Source organism: Hevea brasiliensis, chromosome 13 (genome assembly GCF_030052815.1).
Source record: "Hevea brasiliensis isolate MT/VB/25A 57/8 chromosome 13, ASM3005281v1, whole genome shotgun sequence".
NCBI classification, from domain to species: domain Eukaryota; kingdom Viridiplantae; phylum Streptophyta; class Magnoliopsida; order Malpighiales; family Euphorbiaceae; genus Hevea; species Hevea brasiliensis.
Window position 1 is genome coordinate 5,346,224 of NC_079505.1, and position 19,615 is coordinate 5,365,838.

Consider the following 19,615-nt stretch of genomic DNA (forward strand, 5'->3'; position numbering starts at 1 on the left):
TAACTTCTTCTGAATTATAGCACTGCATTGCTCTCCCAAGTTGATGGTGTCATAATCTTCTAGCCTTCTCTTGTTGGAAAGAATCTCCTTCAAAAACTTGGCATAACTTGGCATTTGGGATAGTGCCTCAGTGAATGGCACATTGATATACAATTTCTTTAGCATTTCAAGGAACTTGCCAAATTGTTTGTCTAGCTTGTGCTTGATGAATCTTTGAGGGTAGGGAAGGGTGGGCTTATAAGGTTCAGGTGGGATGTATGGTTTTTCTCCCTCATCTTGCTCACTTTTGCTTTCTTCTTCTTTTTCATTTTTCTTGCTCTCAACTGAATTTTCTTCTTTTGTGCTCTCTTTTTCTTCTCTCTTGTTTTCACTTTCTTGACCAACTTTTTTACCACTTCTCAAGGTTACAGCCTTACATTGTTCATGAGGGTTTTGTGGTTGGCTAGGTAGTTTCCCATAGGAATTGCTTCCTGATGAGCTTGCTTGTTGCGCCAATTGAGTCTCCAACATGCGGTTGTGGACTTGTAATTGATCCATGGTTTGTCTCATGTGTTGCATTTCTTCCTCCAATTTGCTATTCATTTTGCTTTGTTCAGCAAAAAATTTCTCCATCATGCTTTCCAAGGTTGGCTTCGGTTCATGAGGTGGAAGGGATTGTTGTGATCTTGCTTGATATCCAGGTGGTGGTTGTCTTGTGGGCTGAAATTGAGACTGAAATTGAGGTCTATTCTGCTGCACATGCTGCTGGTTATGAGCATAATTTGAGCTTTGGCCTTGTTGAGCAAAAGTTGCTTATGGTCTCCATGTTGAGTTGTTCATATTAGAATAAGAATTTCCCATAGGTTTCTGTTGATAACCTCCTGCATAAGCAGCTTGTTCTTGCAAATAATCATCTCCATAAGAAGAGTAATCAACTCCACAACTTTGAGTTCCATCTGTGAAGGCAACTTGTTGCATAGTTGTAGGAGTTGAGGTTGTTGCCTTTGTGCAAAAATCACTAAGAAGCTGAGTCAACTGGTCAAATCTTGCATTCATGTAGCTAACTGAGTCTAGTTCATAGATCCCAGCTTTCTTTGGCTCAAGTGCTCTAGGATTTCCCCATAAATGGGTATTATGAGCAATCTTTTCTAATAGATCATAGCATTCTTCACTTGTCATTCTCATGAAATCTCCTCCTGCTTGTGAATCAATTGTGTTTCTTATGGCTGGAGTAACTCTGGTGTAGAAATTCTGAACAATCATCCATTTGGGTATTTCATGATGAGGACATTGCCTTTCAAGCTCCTTAAATCTCATCCAAGATTCATACAAAGTTTCATCATCTCTTGGTTTAAAAGCTACCATCAGATTCCTCAAATGAGTGGTTTTCCCAGGTGGGAAAAATTGAGATAGAAAAGCTTGAGATAGCTGCTCCCAAGTAGCTATAATAGCTTGTGGAAGTGAGTCATACCACTCCAATGCTGAATCCCGAAGAGAGAATGGAAATAAAGTGAGTCGAATCACTTCATCAGAAACTCCAGGCTGCCTTTGTGTGCCACATATCATTAAAAATTTCTTCAAATGAGAATGAGGATTTTCAAGTGGGGTACCTCCAAATTGTGAATTCTGAACCATTTGAATAAGACCAGTTTTTAATTCAAATTGATTAGCTCCAATAATAGGTCTGTTATCTCTCACATCAGTACATCTAGGAAAAGCATAATCTAACATGGATCTTCTTTGAGGATCATTTTGATTAACAACAGCATTTTGATCGTTTTGCTCATTTCCTCCATTGTCTCCACCAATAGCTCTATTTTGATTCTCCATATTTTCTATTGTCTCCTCTTGCTCAAATATTTGTTGTTCTTCTTTTTCTGCTTCTTTTCTTCTTTTGTATTCCTTTTTGTTGGCTCGACAGAATTTTTCAATTTCAGGATTGAACAACAATTCGGTGTCGCTTGTGCTTTTCGATCGTCTCATAAACAAGAAAAGTACCTGAAAAACACAAGGAACAATAGTGAAAATAAAAGAAAATAAAAATTCTAATCAGCTTAAAACAATTAAAATCCAACTTAAAACAAACAATTCCCCGGCAACGGCGCCAAAAACTTGATAACTGTATGTTGTGTCCGCAAGTGCACGGGTCACAGTAGTATAGTTTTAAAAATTGATATCGATCCCACAGGGAATTGTGCTTAAATTGGAAATAAAAGTATAAGCAAATTAGAATGAAAAAAATTAAAAGATATTAAAAATAAAATCTAAAAATTAAAATTAAGACAAAAATTAAAGATGTAAAATGAAATTTGGAATTAAAATTGGTATTTGAGGAATTAAAACTAAATCAATCAATTAACTAAAATTAATTAAACTAGATTACCAAAAATTAATGTGGAATTTCTATTTATGAAATTTGAGAGGAATTAAATCTAAATTCAATAAAAATAAAAATAAAGTGATTATAGAAATTGGATTTAAATTGGATTTAAACTGAAATTGCTATTTATGAGATTTGGAGGATTTAAATCTAAATTCAATGAAAATTAAATTGATTCTAGAGATTGGATTTTCAATATTGTTTGCATGTGATTTTTCCCTAATTTAGCCAAACACATGAGAATTGCAATTTTGAGGGAAATCAATTCTTAAATTTTTGAAACCTTTTTCAAGCATCTCAAAATTGGTTTTCATTAAATCAAACCCTGTTTTCACGGTATTTCAAATCTAACAAAAACCCAATTAATGCTCTAATTGATTTTTGGAAAGTTCCCCTTTATCTTCTTAGCTTATTTCTAACACCAAGAAAATAAAGTTTATTGCAAGATTATCCATCCCCAATATTCACTTTTCAGTCCATCTATTAAGGATTAAAACTTAACTTAATGAGGGCCCATTCATCAAGCAAGGAAATAAACACACAAGCAATAAATCAAAATATAACAATCTTCATTTAAATGGCTAAATCAGTTCAAAACCACAAAACAAATCAATATTTACAAACCCATCTCTAGAATCTCAATCAACTACTCACAAATCATTGTTTAAAAATAAACCCAAATGAAGAAATGAAGAAATAATGGAAATGTAAGCTTAAAGGGGTAGAAAAACCCAGCAGATTTGCGTGAGGATCTCTGCAGAAAAGTGCTGAAACTTGATCCTTCTTTGCTTTGGAAGAAGATCTGAAGATGCTCCTCCCTTTCCCTCTTTCTATCTTTCTAAAAATGCCTCCCTTGCTCTCTATGGAAAGAAAGTGATAAAGGGCACTTTATATAGGCGAGGGGACTGTTCTAGAATGGGTAAAAAGGGGAAGGATCCAGAGAAAGTGAGGTAAAAAGGCTGGAGTAACGGAAATGCCACGTCAACAATTTTCCAGTAAAAATGACATAAGCCGAGTCAGTTGTGTCACGGGTTGTGTCGCTCTCGGCGTGGATATTTGACGATTGACACAACCTGCGACATGAGCTACTTCGGTTGTGCTGCAGGTTGTGTCGCTCTCGGCCATTTTTTTTTTTTTTCTCAACTTCAAAATTTTTGCAATTCGATTTTAATCTCCTCCAAATGGCTACTCTGATCAAAATACATCAAATTTCTCCAGATTTAACCTACAAAACAAATAAATTCTAAAAATTAAACTAAGAAATGTGAAAATTATAAAATTGACTAAATATATACTAATATCTAAAATAATAGCTATGAATAAGGGTAAATTATGTGCAAAAATTACTCCTAAATGATGATCTAAAATGCATGCATCAGTAATCTGAAAAAGTTGTCAATTTTAGAACTCTCTGGCAATCGGTTTACTTATTTTTTGCCTCATAATAATTGCATGAGCGAATCACTTCTGGTTTTGGATGCAAGAGACAACAATTTGAGAGGTCCAATAAGTGCACGAGCTTAGTTACAATTTTTCTTGGTAGTAACCAACTCGACGGAAACCCATTTGAGGACTTTGTTTTCAACTCAAACTTACGACACATGGATCTAACTCGCAACAAATTTTCTGGTCAGATCTCAAGCATTTGGAAATGGAGGTCACAAATAGAGGCCATACGTGTTGCAGGAAACAATATTACTGGCGTGATACCACCTGAGATTGGAAACTTTAAGCAACCACGTGAACTTGATCTTTCTTCAAATCATATATCTGGGAAGATTCCGAATGAACTGGGAGAGTCAACGTCTCTGCTGGAGCTAGCTTTGAATCAAAATCAACTTTCTGGAGCTATACCTTCAGAACTTGGATCTCTGATCAATCTTGAGTACATGGACTTGTCCACAAACAGATTGAGCGAGCCAATTCCAGAAGATACTGGTGACTTGGTGAAACTACACTACTTGAATTTGAGCCACAACAAGTTGAACAAAGCAATTCCAAAGCAGCTGGGTGAGTTGGTTCACCTCTCGCAGCTAGATTTGGCTCATAACTTGCTGAAAGGAAATTTTCCTATAGAATTCGCGAAACTTGAGAGCTTGGAGGAACTGATTATCTCTCATAATAATCTCTCTGTTTCATCCCCAACGCTTTTGAAGAAATGCATGTTTTGTGGAATATCGATATATCCTACAACCACTTTCAGGGTCCAATTCCCAATAGCAAAGCTTTTCAACATGCTTCTATAGAAACTCTGCGTGGTAACAAAGGATTGTGCGGCAATTTTAGTGGCTTGGACCCTTGCTCGGGGCAAAAACAAGTCTCGAAGAAGGGCACTAAAATTATGCTTATAATTTTACTCCCTGTTTCAGTAACAGGTGCTCTTTTACGTATGTTGGTTGTTCTGTTCTTCAGGTTCCAAGCAAGGAAGAGAGGTTCAAAGAGAGAAGTTGAAATGAATAGTGAAGGGTTGCTTGCCACATCAATTTTTGATGGAAAAACATTGTACAAGGAAATCATACAAGCAACCAAGAATTTTCATGATATGCACTGCATTGGAGAGGGTGGATTTGGAAAGGTCTATAAAGCTGAGTTGCCATCAGGAAATACTTTAGCTGTGAAGAAATTCCATTCACTGAATCAAGGTGAGACAGCAGATCAGAAAGAGTTTCTGAATGAGATAAGAGCATTAACAGAGATAAGACATCGAAATATCGTGAAGTTCTACGACTTTTGCTCGCATCTAAGACACTCGTTTTTGGTCTATGAGTACCTGCAGATGGGCAATCTGGACAATGTGCTAAGTAATGATGAAGCCGCAAGAGAATTGGATTGGAATAAAAGGTTGAATGTCATAAAAGGTGTGGCAAATGCCTTGTCATACATGCACCATGAATGCTTGCCACCAATTATTCACAGAGACATATCAAGCAAGAATGTTCTGTTGGATTCAGAATTTGAAGCTCAAGTTTCAGACTTCGGCATAGCCAAGCTTCTGAACCTAGACTCTTCCAATCAGTCTATGCTAGCAGGCACATATGGATATATAGCACCAGGTGATGTACTGTGTAGTTACTCCTCTAAACATTGAGTTAGTATTGTAAATTATCTATTATAACTACATATTTGGCATTGCAGAGCTTGCCTACACAATGAAGGTGACTGAAAAATGCAATGTCTATAGCTTTGGAGTGTTGGCGTTGGAAATCATCAATAGAAAGCATCCAAGTGATTTAATCTCTAGAATTTCATCACAATCTGCAGACACTGAGGTAGAGATGAACAATATGTTGGACCAAAGGTTATCTCCTCCGACAGATGAAGTTGAAGACAAATTGGCGTTCACCGTGACTCTGGCATTCTCATGCATACGTATGAACCCACAGTCCCGACCGGCTATGCAGTTTGTTTCTCAGCTCTTGTCAAATTAACTTTATTTTTCAGAGCCGTCACTGCCCTGTACTATGCTAGCTGAAGCGCAATTGCTGGGCAGCTGCTATCTAATTCCTCCACTTCATCGCAATGCACTTATTTTCATAGAGAATAATTAGCAACAGCTAAACCAATTAAAATTTAAGAAATTATGTTTTTAGTAGGACCTCCATATTTTTTGGTGGGAAACACAATGATTTTTAGTAATGTGCTAATTGAGTGGAAGTATACACTTGAATAAATGTAGGCAAGAAATTTTTGGTTAATTTTTACCAGCATTCTCTCAATCTTTGTTACACTTTCATCCTCAGTTTCATATTTGTCGACACCATATTTTGGCCGATCACCAAAGTCAATGAACTTTGAATGTCGACTCCCAACTGACATTCTTGGGTTACAAGTAACTTGATTAGGAAATAAACCAATTCTGCATCTAATCGAATGCTTTCCGATCTCTTAATAAAGGAGATCACACCAACATCAGGTCCCCATGCCATTCAATCTCATTTCCGATCTCTTGTCAAAGGAAATCAAACCAATATCAGGTCTTCGTGCCATCCAGTCTTATTTCCGATCTCTCCTTTATAAATACTGTGGAAAATCATTTAATAAAGTTAAGGTTTCAGTCCGACTTAATAGTGTTTCTAATCTAAAGTATTCAAATCAAGTTTCCAATTTTAATGATCTAAATTTCTACCTGATGTTTGGTCCCGCCTGAGGCCGATCTCATGCTTACAATATTTTTCCGATCTCTTATGCTTAGATAAATAATCGCTTTTAAGTTTAATGTTCTAGTATGTTCAAACAATCAAGCACTCATACAATTTGGATACTTTCCGATCTCGCCAAGAGATTGAGCAAAAGGGATTCCATTTCATTTCAAGATAAAAGTACAAGTCATTCGGTTGGAGGATCACCCCCAGCCTGTTCTACATCAACATTTCGCTCACCCTCTCTATCTCCCTCGGGCTCCTCCTCGCTCTCGTCTTTGGCCTCTGGGGCGAGCTCGTTCATCCAGGAGAAGTCCTCTTCGGGATACCATTTCTTCAGCTCAGCCATAAGGTCGTTATGAGCATTCACATAAGCCCCGGCCTCCTTCTTAGTGCTCTCCTCTTCCTTAGCTTGAAGTTCCTCATCCTTGGATCGGAGCTCTTCCTCCTTCGCTCGAAGGTCTTCAGCATAACGAGTGAGAACGGTAGACCCACTAGCTCGAAAGTCTTCGAGTTCCCGTTCCACTTCAATGATCCTTTCCTCATAACGCTTCATCTGATCCTCCATTCTAGCGATGTACTCGTTAGCAGAGGAGAGCTGAGCTTGTGCAGCAAAGGCATCTTGGACCGCCTTAAGGATCTCTTTCTTTAAGCCGTGGGCTTTCTCTCTGAGAATATGCTGGTTCGCAATGGCCTCTAAGCCTAAGCTCATTGTCTGAGCCAAGATATCATCCAAGCTCTCCTCTGCCAATCGGTTTCTGTATTCTTGGAAGCAAATAGAAGCTCCCATGACTTTAGCTAGGCCAGGATTCCCCCTAGTAGAGCAGTTCCTTTCCAATGATTGGATCAGAAGCTGTGCGCCCCGAGAAAGTGTCCTGACCGTGGGACCATATGACTCCCCTTCTACGTTGGAAGAGCTCGGAGGAGGAGGAGGGGGAGGTGGAAGCTCGATTTGTTGAGGAGCCGGGGGGAGGACTTCTACCTCAGGGATCAATTGCTCCTGAGGTCGGGGAGGAGAGCTCGGCACCTTTATGGATTCACGATGAGGGGTCTGAGTATCAGCAGTGGTGACCCCCTTCATCACCCTCACTTTTCTGGAGACCTCCCTCTTTCGTTTATGGCTCTCCCTAGAAGCATCACCACCCGCCATACTTGCACGAAAAAGAAAGTCAGTGAGTTCGCTAGGATTTAGAGACCAGAGATATGGGTGGTACCAGGGCTGAGGTCAGAGAGCTAAAGCTCGTATTCTTCGCCAGTGATCAGCTGCATCATCCAATACTGCAGTTCGACCATTACTGCGTCTAAGCAAGAGAATTTCTGAGTGGACGCCTGAGACTTTAACTCTTTCACCACGGCATCCTCGTCCTTATTTAAAGTGATCCTTTTTGGGATCGGAGCGACCAGGTGTTGCCAACTCCATGGGATCCCCTCAAAGCCATTTCGAATCTTGCTCCTCAAGATGAAGAACCGGTTCTTCCAATTCTTCAATGAAGAAGGAAGATCGGTAACGAGAGAATAATGAGGTTTAGCTTGGAAGAACCAAAACTCATCATCTTTCCTTCGGGCGAGCCTATGCAGCTCGGCAAAGACTTTGGCTGTGGGTTCCAGTCCCTTAGCTCGGCAGAGGCCCCGGAAGGCTATTAGAGTCCACCAGGAGTTCGGATGCACTTGGGCTACCGAGACATGGTGCAATTTTAGGACAGCCATGTAAAATTCATCAAAGGGAAAACAGAGCCTGGCCTTCAGTTGCTCTTCATACACCATGATGAGATAGCCCTCATTAAAGAAATGGTCGGCCCAATGATCGTCATGGCATTTGATCAGTTCAAAGGAGTCGATCCAGAAATTGTACTCCTAGCTTATAGATTGGAGATCGGTTTCTCTCAAGACTGAAGGCAACTCATCGATTGGCAAGTTGTCTCTTCTCAAAGATGCCCCTCGCCTCGGTTTGGCACCCGAACTAGTTATCGGGACGAGGCCTCTGCTGGCTTGACCACCCGATCTAAATTACGTCACCCTCTTCCAAGGTCCACGAAATGTGGACAGAAGACGGACTCGCAGCTCTCTGACACTCGGTGCTGCTCATTTTCAAAAGAAACCAGAGAAGTTTAACTAAGAAAAGATCAAAACCCTTACCAGAATATAATCGGTATCGGAAAAACTTGAAGAAACGAGAGAATTTTGGAATCGCTCGCAAAGTGCTGAGAATGACATAAGGGAGCAACTGACTGACCATTCCCCCTATTTATACCTATCTGAGCATTCAATGCTCACAGTGTCCCAAGCGACGCATCAGTTAGCGAAATCCGCCACTTTCCTGACATGTCGCAGGAAGATTCCAGAAACACCATAAATAAAATAAAAGGAGATCAGCTGGCTAAGGTCGTCAAATTAAGGCCGATGTTCAGAGTCACAGATCGGCTAAGGATGATTTAGCTAGGAACCAGATCGGATACGCACATCAGAGATCAGAAAATAACTAATGCAATAATTAAATGATAACCGTCAAATAAAATTTCATTTCATCTCCAAAAGGTCAGATTACATCATTTAGGCGATCTCAAGAGATCGGATTACATCATTAAGAACCTTTAAAGGTCAGATTACATCATTTGGGCGATCTCTAAAGATCGACACTACATCCTACCTAGTAAGGACCTATGTCAAAGCCTAGTCTTGTGGCTGAATCAAAAGATGTGTTTGATCAGAAAGCCAGCCGTAGGCATTGGATAGATGTGCAGCTCAGATGGAGTGACTATGACTCTTATGATGGTGAGTGGAGTCATCGTCGATGTCATCGACTAGAACCGAGCTGCAGTCGGGACGCCTGATGTGGTGAGGAGCCAAATGAACTTCAAGAGGCGGTCACCAATATTAAAAGGGAAATTAGCAGTCTTCTCGCCCGAAATCGGTTCACCAATTATATCTGTAGACCGACTCGAGATCGACACGATTGATATTTTCGATCTTGATCGGTAAATTAGTCTGGTTCTCTCACTGTCATCAGATGTGGTTATCATGATTCTCCGATCACCAGGATCATAAATTTTCAGTCAATGAGCAAAGAGAACAGTCGAAAAAAGATCAAAAGCGGTCACCATGGCCGAAATTGTTACCGGAGAAACTAGAACAGGAGAAGTAGAAAATGGAAAGAGGAGAAATGAAATGTGGGAGAGATTCCCCGCTGAGGCATATATATAGGGGGACTGAGCATTTATTACATACGGAAACCGAAGCGGATGCATCGATAACCGAAGAATTAAATGCTTTGACTGAGGCAGCTAGGATAGAGGGGAAGGTTCTAGAATGGGAGAGATCGGGAGAAGGGCCCGATATGAGAGATCGGAAAAGGGTCGTAATAGATCGGAAGAAATAAGAGATCGGAAAGCACGAAGAGGATGAGATAACTTCTAATAACTCTCTACATAATCAGAGCCGAGGTAGTTAAAGCGTTGCAGGCAGAATCAAATCTTCACCGCGCACCTCATTTGCAGAATCGCCCACATTGCTGACAGACGCCAAAAACAGTTATGACAGTTCTGTGCATCACAATCCCCACCGTTGATTATACTTGCAAGGACGAACTCGGAGCCCTTGGATCAAAAACAGACGACAGGTCTGGCGCCTTTTATTCCCAACCCATGGATCCATCTTGCAAGGCAGGATCCTGAGCCATTGAATTAGGAAGAGAAAGGACGGATATTCTGGATAGGATCCCAGCCATCCATTTTGATTCTCTTTAATTCTCGGACATCAGATCATGTCTTTTGAAATCCTGACCTTCCATCTCCACAAGAGAGATCCTGACCTTTCATTAGGAGCACCCATTCCCTATAAATACCTGCATGCAATACTGTAGAGGGGGACGGACAAAAAGGTGGTGGTGATTATAGTGGAAAGGCTCTGAAATTTAATTCAGCCTTGCTGCTTTGCCATTCTAAGCTTGCATGAAAATTGAGAAACTTCAGAAACTAGTTTTCTCAAGTATCTCCATTGATAGAGAGTTTTCGAACCCTGAAATCCTTCATTTTCAGTTTGTTCATCACTCTGCTATACCATTTCTGTTCAGTCTTGTCTTCATCACCCTATCACTTACATATTCTTCTCTCAGCTTGACCTCATTCTGACCAGGTAGCCGTAGCTTCAACTTAACTGCATTTCAACCTGGTTCTCGCAATCTCAAAGTAAGCATTGGTCCCGGAACCATCAGCCTTCAACGTAACAATATTTGTGATCTCCAAAGTCAGTTTGATAACCTTGACCTCATATAGGTAAGTATCTAGACTGTCACCTTTCCGAACGCTCTCGTTTTACGTTCTCTGCTTTTATTCTCAAAATTCTCATTAAGTTCAGTTATACTAAAAATCTCCATGCGGATCCTTCAGGTCAATAATTACTCTCTTGAGTTTACTTTTTCTATTCTCCAGTTCATGTTATTTATTTGTTCTTAGTTTTTATTTCCTTCGAATATAGGTGTTCCGGTTACAAGTAGCTTCTAGGTAATTTAGCAAAGTGTTGGCAACAATATCCTAACGTAATAGTATCTTTTGAAATAAGTAAAATAATCAAAGGATGAATAGGGAATCAGGAGAAAAGTCATGAGGTCGGGCTATTAAGCAAGTCTAGGAAATAGCATAATAGAGCAGGAACCGAAATAAGGTTGGACTTCAGATTAGTAATCGAGAGAGATCGGATGTAGCCAGCCAAAGAGTTCGGACAAGGTAGTCATATACAAGATCGGTGAAAGACTCGGTCTTAAACCAAATACTTTAAGAGGTCAGGAGAGAGTTCTTACCTGATCCTCATTCAAAAAACACGAAGATCGGAGGAGAGTTCTTATCCGAGATCTTTCATTAAAACCTTAAACCAAATACTTTAAGAGGTCGGGGGAGAGTTCTTACCCGATCCTCATTCAAATAAAAAACACGGAGATTGGAGGAGAGTTCTTATCCAAGATCCTTCATTAAAACCTTAAACCAAATACTTTAAGAGGTCAGGGGAGAGTTCGTGTCCGATCCTCATTCAAACAAAAATGCAGAGCTCGGAGGAGAGTTCTTATCCGAGATCCTTCATTAAAACCTTAAACCAAATACTTTAAGAGGTCAGGGGAGAGTTCGCACCCGATCCTCATTCAAACAAAAATGCGGAGCTCGAAGGAGAGTTCTTATCCGAGATCCTTCATTAAAACTTCAAGCTGAATACTCTAAGAGGTTGGGGGAGAGTTCTTACCCGATCCTCATTCAAACAAAAATGCAGAGATTGGAGGAGAGTTCTTACCCATGATCCTTCATCAAATTTTAAACCAAACACCCTAAGAGATCGGGGGAGAGTTCTTACCTGATTCTCGCTTAAATTAAAACAGGGAGATCGGAGGAGAGTTCTTATCTGAAATCTCCCACTAAAAACTCTTAATAAAATATATCTAGAGGTCGGGAGAAGTTCCCTGTCCGAGCTCTCTTAAAAAAATTCAAACTAAATGACATGACCCCAATACACAAGACAAATTCACTCAAACACTTATTCACTAAAGGGCCATCTCATGAACTTGTGTTCCTAGGCAACCCAAGATAAGTGAAATATCAAATATCCTTTTATTTTGCACAAAGGATTAACATTATCACTATCCCAACCTCATAATTACTCTTTTGATTTATAAAAAAGCATAATATTAAATCTGTTTACCTTCATTGAGGGACGAGGCGGGGTGCCTAACACCTTTCCCGCCCGTATATGGACCCCGAACCTAGAATCTCTATTTTCGAAGTGGTTTCTTTTAAATTTATTTTCACGAATGACTTTCTTTAATTTCCCTCAAAATTAAAGTGGCGACTCCTCACTCTTTCCCACTTCAGTGAAGAGCTTTCGTCCAGGCGACCGCAAAATACCTTGCGACAGCTTGGCGACTCCACTGGGGACTTTTTTTTTTTACCCTGGTTTAGAGGTCCAAGAATAGATTTAGTTATATGCTCATATAAATTGAATTCGTAATTAATTCGAAATCTCGATATGTTGATTTGTTATTGTTCTAACCATTTTTGCTTATCTTATTTCCCACAGCAACTTTCGTTAAAAAAATGTAAAAATCCCCCACGAAGGGAAGAGGTAAATGTGTCCCTTCACACACTGAGTACCGACAAAATGTCCTCACACACTTTAGCCCTATACCCGGGCTTTCTCATCCTTTAGGAAAGTAGGAGGGAGTCATGTAGTGGTACCCGTGGGTTTTACCCCGTTAGTATCCGTGAAGGCTTCTGCTCAGATTAAAACTCATTCTATTTACTGTGATACCCGTGGAACTCTCCCATTAGTATCATGGTGATGGAATGGGGCTCTACTGTTTATAGTAGGGGCAATTTGGGTACCTGTGGCTTTTAGAAAATTAGATCTTGAGCTAAACTATCACAATAGCTGGAAGCCGTAGCAAGCTACTTCATAAGATAGAACTATTCGATTAGATAGCACTTACCTGGTACTAGGATTTTCCCTATTTTAGGACAAAAGGGACATACTTGCTCTCACCCTACTCTGTTTGTGTTTTCTCATGTTTTATTTTTAAGGGCAATTTTGAATCATACCGTTAGGAAGATCTGCACATTTTCCTACTTTGATAAATGTGTAGGTATCACCCCGCCAACAGTATAATTCAAAATTGCCTGAATTTATCCTGCTAATAAGTTTTCTCCACAGACATCACAGAATTAAGGTCTGTAAAAGAATAATCACCAATTTTAACATGGCATCCTCGAGTCAGTCGGCGAAAGAAGTTCCTAGACTAGAACAGAATGCTAAACTGTGGTCCGGACCGCCTTATAGTTCAGTGCCCTCGCAAAGTGATGTCACCAGGGCAGATACTAGCCTGTTACCTCCATTAGACCTAAACAAAGTCGAGGTCAGAATGACCGGTCTCGAGGGTCTATCTAGTAGTTGGAGGTCACTTCCCGATCATGTCAAGGCAAAGTTTGAGGAAAAATACGGAAGGATTGCAACCTTGATACGAGTCAAAATCCAAGTTTCGACACTAAAGGCCATGCTGTCAATTTGGAATCCCAAGTATGGGGTGTTCTCCTTCAACGACATCGATACGACCCCCACTATGGAAGAATATCAAGCGCTGCTAGAAATTCCTTATGTGGCACAGAATCGGATCTACTTACACCTCGAGCATAGGCAGACCTGGAAATGGTTCGCACATATATTGGGGATTCCCCCGAAAGAAGCAAAGGCAAGAGAAACTATCAAAGGGAACACACACAAGTGGTATTTGACCTACCTCAAGAAGCAGTTGGACCTGTACATCCGAGATGAACAATGGGAGCAAGCTTCATTAGCATTAGCTTTGGGGATCTATGGCCTAATCCTATTCCCTGGGCCTTTGGGAATTATAACCTGCAGTGTCACGGAGATATTCTGAGCAGTAGAAAAGCAGAAGGTCAACTCAATGCCGGCAATCCTTGCGGAGACTCTGTTGACTCTTACTTACTGTAAACAATAAGGCAGGGGATCCATTAAGTGTTGTTCTCAATTGTTGCACCTCTGGATCATCAGTCACATGTGCCCTATAGAGACAAAGGGGTTGACTTGGTACCCAGACCAGCCTCTTATTGAGAAAATGACCAGATTAGTAATTAACCCAAAAGACGAGCTGCAGTGGTAAGAGCGGATTCTAAGCTTCAACAGTCACGACTACTGTTGGAGGAAATTGTGGGCGCCAGGTCTACCTATTTTGTTCAACACGGGGAGTAATTATTCAGTATCTTTAATCGGAGTAACCAGATATACGAGTTACATCCCAGCATTGGTAATGAGGCAGTTCGGCTCAACTGAGTCCGCACTCAGTATTGAAGAATATCATCAAGGTCACTTCTATCATGAGCTCGGTAGTGAGGAGGAATTGAAAGTAGCCCGCAAATCCTGGGAGAGCATCACTATGATGGAGAGATCGCCTAAAGGTTCGGGTGCCACGGAAGATTATCTTAAATGGAGGGCCAGCAGGGATCAAGGACACCCAACTGCCGAGCCAACGGAACTCGAAGGTAACATCCACCATTGGAACATCCTTTCAGAAGAAGCTAACGCTCGTTTGGTCGACTCTCTACAAAAGGCAGATACTGAGAACCAGCAATTACAAGAACGGATAAGACAATTGGAGGACCAACAGCAGGTCTTCAAAAGAGAGGTAAAAAGGTTTAGGACTGAAAAAGTAGGGTTTGAGGAGCAAGAAATGCAATGGGAAAGAGAAAAGATCTTTCTCCAAGACGCAATAAAGGAAGCAGGAGTTCGGAATAACGAATTGCAAGAGAAAATGAAGTACTAAGAGATACTCATGGAAGAGTATAAACAAGAGGGTAAAAAGAAGAAGCTCGAACTGAAGGAGCAAGCACAGCTTATCAATGATATTCTGAAAGAGTGTGCTAAAGAAAGAAAGGAAAAAGAAAGACAAGCTACTCTCCATCAACAGCTAAGAGAAAATGTAGACTAGCTGGAGAGAATGATAGCACAAGGAAAACAAGAGCTCTTGCCAGAATCGGAATATGCCTTGAAAACCTTCGACCCTGCCAGACAAGAAGAAAGACTTTATGAATATCTCAAAAAATGTCATTACATTATAAAGAGTCTCCCTGAGCCTAGGCCAATGTAAAAGAATGTTATGTATGAACTATTCGATCAATAAAATAGCTTTGGGCCATTGTTTAGCAAAATTGTGAATGAATAGTATGACTCCCGTATGAGCTATCCTCGCTAGGGTTATGCGAAAAGTTGAATGCGCCATATGGACAAGTATCATAGACACGCATTCAATCCAGTCATTCACCGTCGGACTATCAAGCGATGCCATGATAAAATTGATGCAATTATTCTTCTGCAGATCCCATTCCTGGCTTTCAGATGCCACCATATCCTTTGTTCAAATTAGGACCTTTAATTTTTAACGAAATTTGAAATTCATTTAATGATTTTTCACACAGAAAATCAACATTGCTTCGAGCAAAGCAAGCCTAACCAAACAAGTAGTTCGACCAAGATGAGTGTACTTAACAAGATCACGAACGAAGAAACTAATGGAAGATCAGGAACAAGTCCAAAACCTATAAGGACAAGTTTCTGAATTAAGAGACCAAGTCTCAGAGTTCTTGAAACTGATGAGGGAGATGTCCCAAAATAAACCTGCATCAGAGCTAAACTTGCCACTACCTCCCCCACCTCTTACGACGGTTGATTCTCACCAAGCTTCAACCTCTTTTACTTTTCAATCACCTGTTTCGGATCCGACAATCACTATCAATCCGACTCCCTTGGATAATGACCTACCCTTCTCCTACTACCCGGCTGTCCCAAATGCCGAGCCGCACCCTTCAATCCCGATCCCTCCGGTTCATCCTGCCCCTCATTTCCCAATTGGGGGAATAGCTCATGCAGTAGGAGGAGAAAGTAAAATAAGAGAGAATGAGAAGTTATCTGCTCTAGAAGAGAGATTAAGAGCAATAGAGAGACTGAATATGTACGGTTCAGTAGACGTATCGTCGCTGAGACTGGTACCAGATGTGGTAATACCACCCAAATTCAAAGTCCCGGACTTCGATAAATACACCGGGAACTCTGAGCCTCGCATTCACTTAGCTACTTACATCGCCAAGATGTCCGCCTTGACAGAAGATGATAGACTCCTGGTCCACTTCTTCCACGAGAGTCTCTACGGGGCAACCCTGAGATGGTGCATTCAGTTAGACAGGAGCAAGCTGCGCTCCTGGAAAGATTTGGCCGACGCCTTTCTGAAATAGTATAAATTCAACTGTAACGTCACCCCTACAAGGAGAGACCTCCAAAATCTAGTGCAGAGAGAAAGGGAAGGCTTCAAGGAATATGCCCAGAGGTGGAGAGAGAAAGTAGCAGAGGTGTATCCTCCAGTTACTGACAATGAACTCTGCTCCTTGTTCATTGAGACATTAAAGGCTCCGCACTTCAATCTGATGATTGGAAACACCTCCAACAGCTTCTCGAACATCATTCAAGCTGGCGAGAGAATTGAAGCTAACCTCAGGTTAGGACGATTGCAGGAGTTGACTGAGAATCCTGCAAAGAAGACTACCAGTTTTGGCAAAAAGAAAGAAGGTGATGTGCATTCCATCACCCGATAAACTCAACCTTTATTCCCTCAGAATAATTTTTGGCCATGTCCCCCTTCTCATGGCCCGACAATTGCAAACATTCCACCCCCTTTCCTAATTTATCCTCATCCATGCCCACAATATCCGCCACAAATAGCTTACCAACCCCGACCACCTCCTCAACCTATTCAATCAAGACCACCCCAAAATAACCCTAGACCACAGAGCAACCCTAATCCACCTCTTCCCCTCCCACTCAGTGAAATATACCGATACCTCCTCAGTATAAATCAAATAGTGCCAATCCCTTTTGATCCAATTCAGCCACCATACCTTAGATGGTATGATGCCAGTGCCCGATGCGAGTATCATGGAGGGGCACTCGGGCACTCGACCGACAATTGTGGAGCCCTTAGGGGAAGGGTGCAGGCCCTGATCAAAAAGGGGTGGCTTAAGGTTGAAGGGAATGGCTCTCTTCCCAATGTCACATCAAACCCATTGCCCAATCATGGTGCAGGCAATGGTGTGAACATGATAGAATCTGGGGATGAAAAGTCGACTGCAGAAATAGATCGACTAATTCCCCACTTTGAGGAAATTTTTGTTATGGCAGTAAGGGAAGGCTACCTTTTCCCTTAGACTTCAGAATCAGAAAGGAATACGGGATGTCCCTACCATGGAGGAGCAGCTGATCATGAGCTGCGCGACTGTGAGGGATTTCGGCAAGAGGTCCAGAACTTGCTGTCCCTTAAAATTTTGAGATGCCAAACTAGGTCGAAAGTGGAGGGCGAGATAAATACAGCTAGATTCAGCTAGAATGCCTCCACCTCCAATCCCAGGCTAACCTTCTCTACCCCCAATGCACCAACACCACTACCACAAGTAACAGTCATCTGAACCCCGCCTTAGCTCCCAGTCACAAACACTCATGCTGTGCCCTGAAACTACAATTTCCAAGTCTTCACTCAAGAAGCATCCAGCAGTACATCAACTCCTAACCTTGCCTATACTCCACCATCGACACCCCCTAAACCGTGCTTCGCCCCCCACGAGCACTTCAGAATGACTTATACTGGACCCTCCGGCAATGCTACTCCCCAATCAAAACCCGAACCTGTCACAACCAACAACTCCTCCCCACCTGAGCAAGAGATAGAATTTATAACCCGAAGTGGGAGATGTTATGGGAATGACGAGAAGGAAAAAAAAAGAGGGAAAGTAAAAATGGGAGAGCCACAAGAGAGCACGGAAGAGGAGGTTGAGAAAGTTGAGAAAGGAGAACCTGCTGGATCGAGTGGAGAAGAGGAATTGTTGCTTCAAATAATGAAGCAAAGTGAATATGATGTTATTGAGCAACTGCGGAAGACGCTTGCCCGGATCTCGTTGCTGTCATTGATCTTGAGCTCGGAAGTCCATCGCTAAGCCCTACAGAAGATTCTGGATCAGGCCTTTGTAAACCCCGATATCACACCGGGGCAATTCGAGAAAATAGTAGGACAAATTCAGGCATCCAGTTTCGTCACTTTCTCGGAAGAGGAGATAGACCCGGCCAGCTTGAAGCACACTAAGGCTTTGCACATGACAGTCAAATGCAAGGGGTGCATAGTCGCTAAGGTTCTGATCGACAATGGATCTGCCCTTAATGTCTTGCCCAATGCCACCTTGGCAAGGTTACCTGTCAACCGATTAAACATATGCCAAAGTGTCATGGTGGTAAGAGCCTTTGACGGCACAAGGAGGGAGGTACTGGGAGACATCGACTTGCCGCTTCAAATTGGGGCATGCACTTTCAACGTCACATTCTAGGTGATGGACATTGAACCTGCGTACACCATGCTGCTAGGGAGACCTTAGATCCATTCAGCAAATGCCGTACCTTCAACCTTGCATTAGAAAATTAAATACATCATGGATGGTAGGATCATCACTGTAAAGGGAGAAGAGGCCATGCTAGTCACCAAGCCGCAATCACTTCCTTATGTGGAAGCAGCCGAAAAGTCCTTAGAAAGTTCTTTCCAGGCTCTAGAGTTGCAAGAAACTATCCTGAGGGATGAAGGGGCTAGAGCTATGGTTGCAAAAGTGATGCTTAAGAGCAGATATGAGATAGGCAAGGGGCTAGGCGCCACATTACAGGGGATTATTGAACCCATACCGGTTATCCAGAAGATTGGCCATTTCGGCTTGGGATTTGAGGAAGATGCTCTTATGGATGGGCGATTTTGGAGGAGGAACGTGCTTCGGGATCAGAGAATTGACCAGAGAGTTGGGAAAATGAAGGTTGTCCCGAAAATCATAGATGTCTTCACCAAACCAATCCTTGAGAATCCCGAGAGGGGTGAAGAATCACCCGAAGAACCATCTGTTGATGTCATACAACTGGACTCCCTATATAAAGCCCTGATCTCGCCAATTGATGAGGGGTAAGAACTAGATAATTGGGAGGCAGAGGACCTTCTGTGCTTAATCTCGAGTAAAGTACATTTTGTTATCTACACTTGATCATTTTGTCTATGGTGACAAGTGCAATGCTGTAAATGGACCCTTTTCTTATGATTCAAATATTAATGAATTAATAGCACACTTTGCATCCAATTCTCTTTTCCTTTTTCTCTTGAAATCCATTCTTATAATATATTCCACTTTCATTTCTTCATGACCATTCATCAATTAACGCCTAATAATTCAATAGACTCAGAAATTCCTCTTTTTAATTTTGAAACTCCTATAACTACCATTACTTCAAGTGATTCTGAAGACGAACTTGCAGAAGAAAGAGGTGAAAGAGACGAACCTTCCCTAGTGCCTTGTGGAGACGAAACGAACACCATAAATCTAGGCACAGAAGAAATGAGGAGGGAACTTAAGGTTGTGGGGAGTGGAAAATTAGAAGATATGGTCAGTTTGCTCAAAGAAGACGTATTTTCATGGAGGAATGACGATATAACCGGCTTAGACCCTCACATAGTGACGCACAAAATTCCCCTAATCCCCGGGATAATTCTGGTAAAACA

The 19,615-nt window shown here is 41.5% G+C and overlaps 1 protein-coding gene and 1 non-coding gene across 2 annotated transcripts; both read left to right on the forward strand.

Annotated features, from left to right (window-relative positions):
* The first annotated feature begins 1,252 nt into the window (after window positions 1–1,252).
* On the forward strand, window positions 1,253–1,359 carry LOC131172346 (small nucleolar RNA R71). Its single transcript, XR_009142828.1, has one exon. It is a non-coding gene; the product is annotated as a small nucleolar RNA R71 (small nucleolar RNA).
* Window positions 1,360–3,960: 2,601 nt separating this feature from the next.
* Window positions 3,961–5,787, forward strand: LOC131172015 (MDIS1-interacting receptor like kinase 2-like). Its single transcript, XM_058132960.1, has 3 exons — window positions 3,961–4,491; window positions 4,563–5,412; window positions 5,495–5,787. The coding sequence occupies exons 1-3, from the start codon at window positions 3,961–3,963 to the stop codon at window positions 5,785–5,787; spliced, it is 1,674 nt and encodes a 557-aa protein (XP_057988943.1).
* The last annotated feature ends 13,828 nt before the right edge of the window (window positions 5,788–19,615 follow it).

Excerpts from the sequence above, each read along its gene's own strand:
- LOC131172015 (XM_058132960.1), top strand. The coding sequence starts at position 3,961 with ATGGATCTAACTCGCAACAAATTTTCTGGTCAGATCTCAAGCATTTGG. Across the intron at positions 4,492-4,562 it reads TCTCTCATAATAATCTCTCT|GGTCCAATTCCCAATAGCAA; the intron begins GTTTCATCCCCA and ends AACCACTTTCAG. Across the intron at positions 5,413-5,494 it reads ATATGGATATATAGCACCAG|AGCTTGCCTACACAATGAAG; the intron begins GTGATGTACTGT and ends TTGGCATTGCAG.